Below are 12,445 nucleotides of genomic sequence, written 5' to 3'. Positions count from 1 at the left end.
GCTCTGTCCGCCCTCACGGCGAAGGCGGACCCCGAAACGCGCCTTCCCGGCCGCCGCGGCCCCGCTGCTCTTCGGGCTGGAAGCGCCGAACTTTGAGGCGCTGCTACCGCCACCTGCCTCGGCCCCACGGAGCTACACCGCTCCTGGAACGCCTCAGAAAAGCCCGAAGGTTGTTCTGAAGGGTGAATCTCACCCAAAAATGAGGGTTGGTTGGTGCACACAGCTTGGCTTGCAGCTTTCACCTGACAGTCACGTTTTACTGTCTGTTAAAATGATTTTTTTTTTCTTAGGTAATTTTCACTTCAGCCCAAGTTAATGCACTGTTTTCCAGACACCCTTGAATTTACCCTCAAGAAGCTGACATTATATATGCTGGTGTGATGACGTTAAATATTTTAAGGAAATGACACATAAGGAAAAAGCAGCCAAATAATTTGAAAAACAATGATTTAGAGTGGAGATGCAATTTATAGCAGAGGTGCCAAGAGAATAAGGCCGATGAAAACGCGTCCCCAAACGGGTTCCTTTAACCCATGTGCTATTGGTTGGTCCCCAGACAGAGTCGAGGTATTTGATTTATTTACATTTCTGCGCAGAAAGGAATGCTGGGGGTCAAATCCACAAAGCCAGCACTATGACTATCAAAACTTTTCACTATTTATATGTTTTAGTAAACAAAGGCATTAATGTTCATTGGCTACAAGTTCCACAGTTCTCTTATTCATCAGTATTCGATCTTTTATTAGTTAAATGATTCCCTCACTTCTTATGCTAATTAGTCCATATACTCTTCTTTTGAGTTGGTGGGTTTCATGAGACAATGGTCACAATGTGCCCCTGCCAGAATTATCTTTTACCTAGTTGGGGCTGATTTCAGCACAGTTGATGAATTGGCTTTGTTAGGTTCTTCCTTATCTTGGGAGTTCTGCCAAATGTCCTTGTGGCTCATAAATTCTGCATTCTTTGTGTCCGCTATCAGTAGTACATCCTTCTCTCCAAACTTCTTTAATGTCCCGCTGGAGCTGAGATCATTGAAGCATGTCAAGGCCTAAACCTTAGCAAGGCAATTCTACCAACAAGTAATTTATCTTTCTAACACCTGGACATCACACCTGCTGCCACAGGTAGGTGAATGTAGTCCTTTGCAAGAGTCCTGAATCCTACTCCTATTTTATGTGATATTTATTAATGCATTAGCTGATAAGCATTAAATAATGCCAATTATTAAATAAATTTGTTCATTCCAACTTAATTAAGTAGCAGATTGACCAAACACCCTCTATACCTGCCCTGAAATCAGACCTGCAGTGGGTTACAATTCTGCAGGGACACACAGCTGCCTGTAGCTTTATTTCTTGCTCTGGGGAAATACACTGCTGTTAAATATTCTGTGGTCTGGGAAAAAGACATAAGTATCCTCTAAGACATATTCTATGCTGCATGTGTGACAAATTCTACAGTTGAGGGGTCTAAACTTGCTTTACTAAATGTATTAAGTTACTTTACTAGGTTTATTAAGCACACTGGTCAGCAAATTAAATTAACAGTTGGCATTTTAAAACCAGAGACTCTCTATTTAAATAGTGGAAATCTTTGCCAGGAAATATTGCAGATGTCAATTACTCAAAAATTCAATTTTACTTACTCAAAAAGCGACTGGATAAGTTTGTGAAAGTTAAAAACAAGCAAGGGCTATTGACAACCAATGCAACACTTTTTGCTGAAGAAGGTCCTGAACTGGAGAACAGAGAAATACACTGAGAAAGTTTGATGCCTGCCAGCACGTTTCTTCCATCTCTTCCCCAGGCATCCACTAGTGGCTGCTATTTTATCTTTACCTGGGAAAAGGACAAACACAGTGGCTTCCCCTGCCTTGCAATGATGCAGAAGCATTTCTTGCATTTGGGGAAATGGCAGGGGTCAGTTCATCCGAGGGCTAGGGACCAAACTCGTTTCAGGAAAGTCCCTTTCTTCATCAGGGTATCGCCCTCGCTACATAACAGGAGAGGGGCTGGGTTAGTAGGACTTGGGGTCAGCCCTGGCATGACCACGTTTACTTTGTGACGGTCACTTTTCCCTCTCATCTGGCCACAGCAGCAGATAAGCCCTGTGTAAGTGTAACTGGTGGAAAGTTACACCTGGCAAGAAGTAGATCTGTGTTTCTCAGAGCAAGAAGCAGCAGCTCTACTGGAGACATGATTGTCATGATGCCTGCCAGGTGAATGTCCTCAGAAATCAAATCTAGCTTGGAATGAAAAGTGGGAAGTGCTAAGCTTGGTGCTCCTTTTGCCATAGAATAAATGAGAATGGCAAATGAAATAACGAATAGAAAGCATAACACAAATTCTACAAATACCAAGTAGACATCTTCCTGGAAAACATCCATGTCTCATGATAATACATTTCCTTTTATGTTTTCTTGGGCCGTCACAAAGAGGGGCAACATTATGTTCATTCTCATAAAATCATTCCTATTTTTTACTAGGAAGTCAGTTAATAACAGAAAAATTACATTTCCAAGAAGAGGGTTGGCTCATTCCATTCAAAGCTACAGCCTGCAAACTCTCCTAATCTACAAAATCCAATAGCTTCTCACTGACTTGCTAGTCATCATGATACATTGGCTACCATCAGCAATCCCGTGCAAGGTGTGCCCTGCCTCCATTGGAAGGACAACAGTGGGGCTTAGAACATCATGTTGGGATTTTCTGACTGTTAGAATTTCTCTCAATACTGTAAGCAAAAACATAACATAGATGAAAGAACAAGTAGCAGCATCCTTGCTATATGCCATAAACGCTGGAAATGGAACTGTAGATGGGCTCTTGGCAGGTATCAGGTCTAGTCTTTCACCATTCCATTTGGTGGAATGCTGAAACAGTAGAAGCTGGTATCTTCTTTTACAAGGAATTAGATCTGTCAGAAAACCTGGTGAATAGTCTCTGCCTCCCTTGTTAGCGAGTCTTTTATGTTTCCAACTAGCCACTCAGCCGTGTAACTCAATGCCTAGAAGTGTATTAGGATCATCTAGCTTGAAATTGATAACCCAAGCTGAAGGTGCAGGTTTAACCTCTTCTTTGTGATGGTTTTGGTTTGTTGTTTGGGTTTTTTTTCTTTCAGTTTCTCTCAGGTCAGCAGCATTGTTTCTAAGCAACATTGTTTCTAACCAGCAGTCCTGTATGAAGCCATAGCCTAATTTCCCTGGCACACAAAGGAAGACAGAGGCAAGAAAGGAACAACAACATCAAGAGGGAAATCCTCCTCATAAATACCTGAAGTCAGAGAGGCTCCAAACCCAGATCCTGAGGCCTATTGCAAAAGTTGACACAGGTAGTGCATGATTTCTTGTGTACATGTATGAGAGGTAGAATAGGGGGACATTATTCAGCAACAGAGAGTTTGTGTATTATGGAGCAAAGGAGTGGAGCACGTGCTCCACGTGCATGTTACAATATATTGGTAGGCCAGGTGCTGGCTTATCTTTGTGCTGTTAGTTCATCTTGCAGCCTGTCCTCTTCCCTGTTTCTACCACATAGATCTGGTTAACAGACACACAGTGGGGAGAGCAAGCCTTGTACTAAGAAACCTGTAAGCGGCAGCAGGTCAATAGCTTGCATTATATGAGAGATATACATCACTACGTTGGGGATGCAGGCAGCCTGCAAACTGATGCTCAAGATTGATGCTTATTCTAAATGGGTTCATTCTGCCCATTTCCCATTACCAAACTCTTTACCGTCACTCTCAGTACTGTTCATGTTGTTTTCTTTCTTGACTAAATTTTTGTCAGTTTCTATTTTAATCCTACCTTGGAAATTATTTTGGCTAGATTTTTGTAGGGGTCTCCAAGTGTCACGTTCTCTTTATCTGTTTTTGAGATTTGTTCACTGGCAGAGACACTTGGTTCTCTCCTAGATCCCACTGAGTTTATGCTACAATGACAACTAGAATATGGAAAGAAAACACCTGAAGAAAAAGATTGAAAAACTCCTGTAAGTAATAACTGCCCACAACTGCTTTCGCTGCACTTGAGATTGGCTTGTTTTCATTGCAAAGGGTTGTATGACTAGGTGGATGACAACTCTCAAACCTTAGTCTTCTCTTGCTGGAAAGTGTAAACAGACTTCTTTTGACAATTTCTTGCATGCAGTCTGCAGTGTAAGCCCTGACTGCACATGTGACAATAGAATCATCACAGCCCAGAACTTGCTCAGTGGAGCAACCAGAGAGGTGCAGAATTCCCCCCTTGCAATGCATCCAGGGCAGCTGCTGTCTGTAAGGGGTCTCCTAGCTGATGCCGCAGTGTCTCATGCTCTTCAATGTAGGATTGCCCAGCAGACAACTCCTCGGGGATGTAAGCAGTGTCCCCTCTATTCCACACAAGTCCTGTGCCCATCTTCTCTAGGAATGCTGGCATGGATCTGTAGCACTTCATCTGAGGAAAGATTGCAGAATCAGGCCTCCTTTGAACGAGAAGAACAAGCACCAGTGAAGCATCTCTTTCATTCTCTGTACAGTGAAATTCTTCTGTGAGTCCCCAGACTTTAAATAATGGTTTCATATTTCTTCTTCCTATTTTGGAGCCTTTGGAGAAGACAGCAGTGTGGTTTGAAGGAAGCTAAGATTAGCAGACATGCAAAAAACTAACAGCTTTCCTACTTGGGAACTATCTGTGAGAAATCCTGCAGCAGATTCCTAGCCCTGAATCATAGTGAATTTAGCCTTGGTCTTGCAGTATCTTTAAAGTCTTCTATTACATTTCCTATGCACTGGTTTGCTTAGAACCAGCTGTAATTTAGAGTTATTTCCTTGCTTTAAGGGGAGATTATGTTGGCATCAGACTACGAGAAAAAGAATTTGATCCAAGAGGACAAAGGCCACCCACCTTTCTAGATGACATGGTAATCACCAGAATTCCTACTTCCTATCCTCTTTAACTGCGGGGCTCCTGAGAATTCTGAAGGATGGCTATTTGGTACAGCTAAATAACCTATCCCTACAATGATAAATAGCAGCCCATTACTGAAATGAGTACCTAAATTGGCTGTGAACAGCACCTGGGTATAATGTATCCAAGATAATTCAAGATTTTGTTGATTTTTTTAGCAAGAAAAAGCTATTCACAGAAGACATTTGATAAAGTTAAGTCAACTAACCAAAGATTATTCTTCACAAGCCAAGTCTTTTGGTGCATAACAAAACAGAAAGTCTTCCTGGATGTATTTTAAACCTCTGAAACCTCATCAAGTGTCTTAAAACAAGTGAGGTACCCAGTTAGCTGAGGCAATATTGGGCACAGCTCAGGTTTCCCTGCATTACCCTGGTCTTTCTGTCTTCCCTCAGTCAAGCAATTCCAGTCAAACCAAACAAATAAGATTCTTCTGTCTTTCCAGGTCCATTACAACTTAGCCCTCAGTGTTGCTTTACTGTGGCTTAGTGACTTGGATGCTCCAATTGCACTGACAAGAGAGAAAATGTGAGTATTGAAAAGCTGAGGTCCTGCTGTTCCAGTGGGTTACACCAGTGTGAAAATGAGGTAAAAGCAGCAGTGAATCGACCCCAGGACTACTTTTTGCATTTATAACATGAGAATAATAATCTTCTTGTTCAAAACATCATACAGGAGCTTTGCAGCTCGCAACAAATACACATATCCCAACCGAACTGAGAGAGAAGCTATGATATTATCTTCATACGCTGGAATATTAATGGTAAGAGCACAAGAAAGATGGCAGTATCTTTTATTCTATGGCATATAGAATAGAATAGAATAGAATAGAATAGAATAGAATAGAATAGAATAGAATAGAATAGAATAGAATAGAAAACTCCCTGTACCCCAGATGTCTTTGTTCATCAAAAGTACAGTATACAGACAGTGCAAATATTACTATTCCATTCCATTTGTATCAAGTAGCCATTAAGTTTTGCACAGTCTTAGAAAACAAAGTAGTCACTTTCAGTAGGTGTGTATATGTTACTTAACTTGTTTCACCCAAGTGCAAAATGGCAAGCAAGTTTCCGGATCAATAGATTTGTACCAGCAGTATGAAACAATACCAGAAGTTCATATGAAAACTGTTTCAGAGATCAAAGGAAGGGGATATGAGCTGGATTTCATTCCTTTACTTGAAAGATTTCATTCCTTTACTACTGCTGAAAGCTGAATCTCTCTTTTACCTGTTTTTTTACATTTTACCTTTTACTGCTCACAGAACAGCATTCCTGTAGAAGAGATCTTTGAGATTTACAGCATGAGGCCCTCAGCAACACACTGGCAGAGGTCTGCAAATGTGAGTGATTTGGGTTTTTTTCAGCATCTGTAAAGGAAGTGATCCTATAATATCTGTGCCTTTCAAAAAAAAATGCTACATTTTAAGCTGAAGTCATTTGCCCCTTTTGCCCCCTTAGTAATAGCAAACAAGCTCCAGCCCTCTCTTAGGACAGAGCAAAAAGCTGAATTATTCACCACCTCCTTCTCTTACAGTGTGCCAGGGAGAGGCAAGAAAAGGGCAGCCCAGTTACTCACATCCACACTAAGATGTAACACAGCTCCTGCACCTTTGTCATAATGCTTTACAGAGGAGCATTCCCGCCAGCGTGGTCTTAATACCACTAGTGTGGAGTAGGAGAAGAGGCTATGCAATTCTGAGATACAGCCTGGCAGGTGTTCAGAGCAACTTTCTCTAGCAATATATCTTTAGTCATATAATTGCCCTTTAAAAAACAGGAAAGGCATTTATCGATGAGGAGGTACAGAGACACAGCAACACGATCAATATGATCAAAGCAATGTCCAATTTATTATTTAAATCACTTAACTTTTATACAGTTTAGTTTGCTAAGGGTACATGCTCACAACAAGGTGGTTGGATAGCTCAGTCTGTGCACGCGTCTCATGCTCTCAGTTTATTGCATCTGAGGCTCTGTCCATGCGGCCTAAGATCATACTTGGCATGCAAAGCCTCTTGTCCCGAGAGCTGCAGGTGTTTCATTATCTCCAGTTTCTCAAGTTTTTTCTTACTATAAACATATTATGTTCTCAAACCTTATAATTAGACACACAGCTAACAAGTATAAAAATCACATATTTTCACACAGTCTCTAAGTATAAACAATACACGCTTGTCACTTCCATGGCAAGCAAGGCCTACAGAGTGCAGGAAAAATTGTTCAGAGAAATCTCTCTGTTCCGGCGACAGGTATTATAATCTTTAATTCATGACTCAAGTCACAGGAAAGTATTCCATATGACCCAGCTCCATAATGAAAAAGCATTTGTACTGGAATATATAGATTTTCTTTTCAGTAGCACAGACTTTATTGATGTTTCCCAAGCAACTATTAAAAGTTGATGTGGACTTGTAGTCAGACTATAACAGCTGATTCACATGTAATTCACAGTGCATTTTATTTTATTTTTTTTTTACCTCAGTCATGCTTAGCTGCAGTATTACTGATAGACTGCCACCCGGTGTCCAGAAAGGGCAGAGCTACACCAGCTCAAAGTTACATGCGACAGAACAGCCTTGACTGTAACCTCTCTTGACATTCTTCCATGTCAAGCACTAGATATGTCACTAGATGCCACATAAGGGCATTTCACAATATGTTATTTAGAAGGAGGGATCTTCTTCTCTGCTCCTGGGACAAGTGGGTGGATCAGCTGTCTCTCCTTTTGCTGTGAATATTACACTGTATATTTTTACTGTCTTGCTTCTTATGGACAGAAATACTTTTCTCTAGGAACTTCCAACCCAGGATATTTTTAGAAATCTCTATTTTGAGTGCTCATCATACACTGCAGAGGAGTGATATTTTCTTGAAAGGTTTCCAGCTACTCATGCTGTTTCCCATGGTGGGGTGTTTGAGTTTTCGCTTGAGTTTTGGTGGTTTTTTTCTTTGGGAGGAGGGGAGGCTATTAGTGGTATTTTTAGCTTTGATTTATATTCTGATGTTATGCAAGCAGAGACAAAGAAAGACATCTCATGTTACTGTGCACTTGCCTAGATCCTGTCCCTCATGGACTCAGAGACACTTCCTTAATGGTCACAAGGTAGCAAAGTTTAAAAGTTTTCTAAAGAGGAAGATAAGCCATTGTTATGAGAATTTCCAGTTTCAGCCAACACCACTGCTTCATTTTATTCATGGTCTTAAGATCATTCCCACCCTATGAGAAAGGAATAAAAATGCTTTGCTGAGCTGGGAAGCTAAGGATACTTTATTTTGCAAAGCCTTGATTCATTTAGGAGGTTAAACCTACTGTTTTAAACTAACAGTAACTCTTGGAGCTCAACTTATGCTTCCTTAAGAGTCCTAGACTCAAAGAGATGGAATACAGCCCATCTGAAAATTCAGTTTCTGTGGGTATTTCCCACTGAAGTAAAATGGTGGAGATTCCTGTTACCCCTCATCGCTTTTGAAGCTTTGGCTTGAATCTCCTTGAAAATCAAGCACTAGCCTTACCAAGATATATAGGTACTTAGGGAGCCTAAGCCACATCCTAGTGACATTTAGGATGGAGGTTATAAATGGTGCTCATTTATCCATCATGACTGCTGAAGCAGTTACCTTAGTTTCTGCTGACCAGAAGAGTATGTCCATTGTCTTAGCACATAGTTTCTGCAGGTACAGTAATTTATGAATTGTTGTCTTTTCAGGACCATTGGATTCCACCTTTCAGGTTCTCCCTGCATCCATTTGCCATGCTGACTGCCCCTGAAGCTGCAGAGTATGCCTGGAAGCAAAGTGAGTACATTTCACCCCAACTTCTACAAGGCCAGGGCAGGGGAACACAGAGCAGCACCAGGCCCAGCAGAGCCACCAAGTTACAGCCTGCTGAGCTCCAACAGCTGCACATGGAAAGGATAGTGAAAACCTCGGTCTGTGCATCTTCTATTGTTGGGGCATGGGGGGAGGTACAGGTGTTTTCTCATTGTAGCCTAGAAAAGGCATCTAGCTCAGGCTCCTGAGGTTCATGACAATTGCAAAAGGTGCATTTTGCTCAGGTTGAGGTAAAACATATGATTACATGTTTCTAGTAGAATCAGCCTTCATGTCTGTCAATCACTTGTTTGTTTTTAAGCCTGGATTAATACTAGAACTTTTGCAAAGGTCAGTTATGCTTCTGGCCAGCAAGAGCCACCTACAACTTGCCTGTTTCTTCTCCAAGTGCAGCAAAAATGAGAATAACTGCAGGAGCATTACAGAATTTGAAGCTGGAACCCCTTACCTCCAATCATGAACTGACTGCAAGTGAGCCCATGCAGTAGGTCTGTAAACCAGCCTGGTGGCACTCTGTAAGCCCAAGATGATATGAGGCTCTTTCTCTCTCCCAAGGCATCAAGTACCAGACAGCAACAGCACATCAAAAGCAAGGACTTTGTTCAGCAAGGAGAGCTAAAAAGGACCACAAGCAACTAGACCCACTGACCAGAGGAAAGCAACACGTTGACAAAGTAGGTCTGAAGAATTCACACAAGCCAGTAAAATAGTGTTTGCAACACTATCACTGGATGTCACAGAGTGTCACTGCAGGCCACTTGGAGCCCACAAAGCCTTTCGAGGCTGCCCTTCTCAGTTCTCTTTAGCATGAGATGTTTCATAGCAGCGCTAGTTTATAAAATAGTGTCAATTCTAAATTGGACTGCAAGCTATTAACAGGAGGTGTCACTCGTGAGCTGGAAAGTCAATTCCAGTAATATTCAATATATGCATGGAAAGCACTCTCCTGGCTAATATCCCTGAAAAACATATTCACATTTAGGTTTAAAAAACCCAAGCCTATTGTTACAAAAATTAACAAAAACCTAACTCCATAAAGAACCCAGTAATGTCAGATTAGCCCAGCATGTTCATGACTTAGGTTCTGCCTTTCTATTTGACCTTGATTTGCTAAAGCCTATTGTTTGCCACAGCTCCACTGAGCAGCAGAGCTAAGAAAACATTCCAGCAGCAGGGCTGGATTTGATGAACCAGAGTAAGGGTGCTCCCCCACAGTCCTGAGTTCAACATGCATCACATGTCACACAGCAGGAGGGAAGCTGATCTGCCATGCCGTCCCCATCTCTCCCGATGGATTCAGCCCTGCCTGCTGTGCTTGCGCTTATTAACATTTGCATCCTGCAGGGAGCTACAGAAGCAAAACAAGGAATCTCTCCAAGGAAGCCTGGATCAGATTCAAAAGTGAGGAATGCAAAGGAAGCAAAGACATTACAAAAAACCTAGACTTCACGTACCTCACTTAGTTGTAGGTGAGCTAACTGATGTCTTCTATCTTAGCTTTGGTAATACATTTGCAACTTCTGTTTTGGTTGACTGGTTTTTTTGTTTGTTTGTTTTTAAATCTTAGCAGTCATTCCTTCCTTCCTTCCCATCCATCATATCTTACATCCAAGACATTCACTCCTCTTCCCTTAGCCAATTCTCTCCTGCTCCCCTGCCAGCGTGTTGGGAGCTTACATTTTCCCAGTGCATCCCTACTGATTCTCAATGCACCATGCTACTTTTACAGAGGCAAAGAGAGGATGCAGCACTTCAGGGGCAGGGAATACATACTTCCCCTTTTCCACAGTGCTTTGCAACTCCCACACATGATCCAGTGTTGGGCAGGAATGAGTGTCCCTGCACGTGATGCATGGGTTGTGCCTCTCAGGATGATCACAATTTCTTCAGCTCTCCCCTCTAACCATCCTGCTTTCTTGTTTCAGCAAAGGGATCAGCTAAAGAAAAAGCCTCTCCCTGTAGTGCCAGTGTGGCACTGAAGTCTGTCTTCCAATCCCCATTTGTAGGTCTCTGATGATTTGCCTCTGTTATGTCCATGCTGTGTTGCCAAAGAACACTCCCCATTTCCTAGATGGGCTGTCAACTTTCATCCTTGTACTGACTCTACCTTGGAATATAAGCTGGATGTGGTTCTCCTTCCACATCCCTCTCTTCCTCTGTCACAAAGCTTGAGCATTCCATATGGAGTGTTTGTATTAGACTCCTTCTACCTAATTCCATAGAAATTTCAGGGCTTGAAGTATTTGCTGCTGAGAGGTGTGTTTAACATTAACTGCAGGGTAGAGAGACTTCATTAGGGCTCTTTACATATAAAAATGAAGATTCCCAGATACTTGTAGCCAGGGGATAGGCAGTTATCCAAAGTAGGGTCACATATTGTACAGCTGCATTAACCCATCTCTTGGAGATGGTCCTGTACTCTAACACAAAGTATCTGCTAAAGGAAAAACCAATAAACATTTGTGAAGCAAAAACATTTTTCTCCTTTTCTCCTTTTTACTGGCTCTGAGTCACTGAGCCTATTTATGGAGATGCCAAAAGACATCTCCACAAGCACTACACAAGAAAGCCTGGGAATGGTTAAACTTAATCAGGGATTAAAGGGTCTTTCAGAAGTCCTCATGGACTCAAAGCTTGCTTTCAGCTTACCAGGTTCACAGTGTTTTGTTTTTTTAATATATCACAAATTTCCTGTTAAAATCACCTGTCCTTTCAATTCTGGTTTGTCCCTGGGGGAAGCCCTCACTACAGCTTGATACATTTAGAAATTACAGATTAACCAGTGACTCTTTGTGCTGATATAGATGGGGCTTCTTAGCTGTACCGTGCATCCCCACACTTTCCTTTCAAGCCATGTAAGCCCCAATTCTAGGCCTTAAGGAGTCAGGTGAGAGGGCCAGGGGGGACCTGAGGTAAACAGCAACATCACCTTCTATATTACACAGGAACTCTTTAAGAATTTCTGCAGCATCAGCTGTTTTGGCCTGGTTAGTTCACTCTGCAGGAAGGGAGACTGCTGGAACACGTATCCAATCCTATTTAGTAGTTCCTACCTCTCCTCTGTTGTCTGTGTTCATTGCTGAGATAGGTCTACCCTGTCATACTCAGCACTTGCTTTTTCCTGGAGCTCAGAGCATCCATCAGCTTCTGAGCAGAGGCTTCTGTTCTTGCAAACAAACTCCATAGAACAGTAGGCCAGTGACAGGACCTGAGCAAATTTCCTCCCAATTCAAACAGCACCAGTCTGACCCCTGGAAAGCCAAAACAGAGAGAAATTGTCCTTTGAAATGAGGTCACTACAAGAGGGGAGGAGGGGATATTGCTGCTGAGCACATGAGAGAACAATGGTAAGGGGGTGGTTCAGATTAAACAGCTAGACAGAGAGATTAACATCTCATGACTGTTTTTTGTTCACTGACCTGTAATAAAATAAACAGTAAGACTTTAACAAATAGGTGATTAGCCTTGTTATTCCAGTGCTGTCTTTGCTATGGAGTACTGCCATGGCCTTCACTTTTCTTCGAATAATACTTCCTGGTTTTATAGGTGGGACTGGTGGAGTTAAGAGGAATAAGCAGCAGAAATCTTACTATGCTAATAAGCAGAAAAACAGTGTTTTATTTTCAGAGGGCAAGTCCCTGCCCCTTCACTACTCCCTCTT

General features: G+C 42.0%; 1 protein-coding gene across 7 annotated transcripts; it reads left to right on the top strand.

Annotated features, from left to right (window-relative positions):
• The first annotated feature begins 22 nt into the window (after positions 1–22).
• On the top strand, positions 23–12,152 carry C7H2orf80 (chromosome 7 C2orf80 homolog). Of its 7 annotated transcripts, none has more exons than XM_032693810.1 (10): positions 23–205; positions 3,171–3,330; positions 3,916–3,992; positions 4,820–4,901; positions 5,394–5,476; positions 5,624–5,711; positions 6,216–6,293; positions 8,661–8,748; positions 9,340–9,458; positions 10,129–12,152. In XM_032693810.1, exons 3-10 carry the CDS (start codon positions 3,952–3,954, stop codon positions 10,225–10,227), a joined length of 678 nt encoding a protein of 225 aa, XP_032549701.1. In that variant the 5' UTR covers positions 23–205; positions 3,171–3,330; positions 3,916–3,951; the 3' UTR covers positions 10,228–12,152. The 7 variants fall into 7 exon arrangements, with proteins under 7 accessions (XP_032549701.1, XP_032549703.1, XP_032549702.1 ...); XM_032693812.1 differs by having other exon boundaries at positions 3,879–3,992; XM_032693811.1 differs by having other exon boundaries at positions 23–567.
• Positions 12,153–12,445: the final 293 nt, after the last annotated feature.

The sequence above is a fragment of the Chiroxiphia lanceolata genome, chromosome 7 (genome assembly GCF_009829145.1).
Source record: "Chiroxiphia lanceolata isolate bChiLan1 chromosome 7, bChiLan1.pri, whole genome shotgun sequence".
Classification (NCBI taxonomy): domain Eukaryota; kingdom Metazoa; phylum Chordata; class Aves; order Passeriformes; family Pipridae; genus Chiroxiphia; species Chiroxiphia lanceolata.
This window is presented reverse-complemented; position numbering and strand designations above follow the sequence as displayed.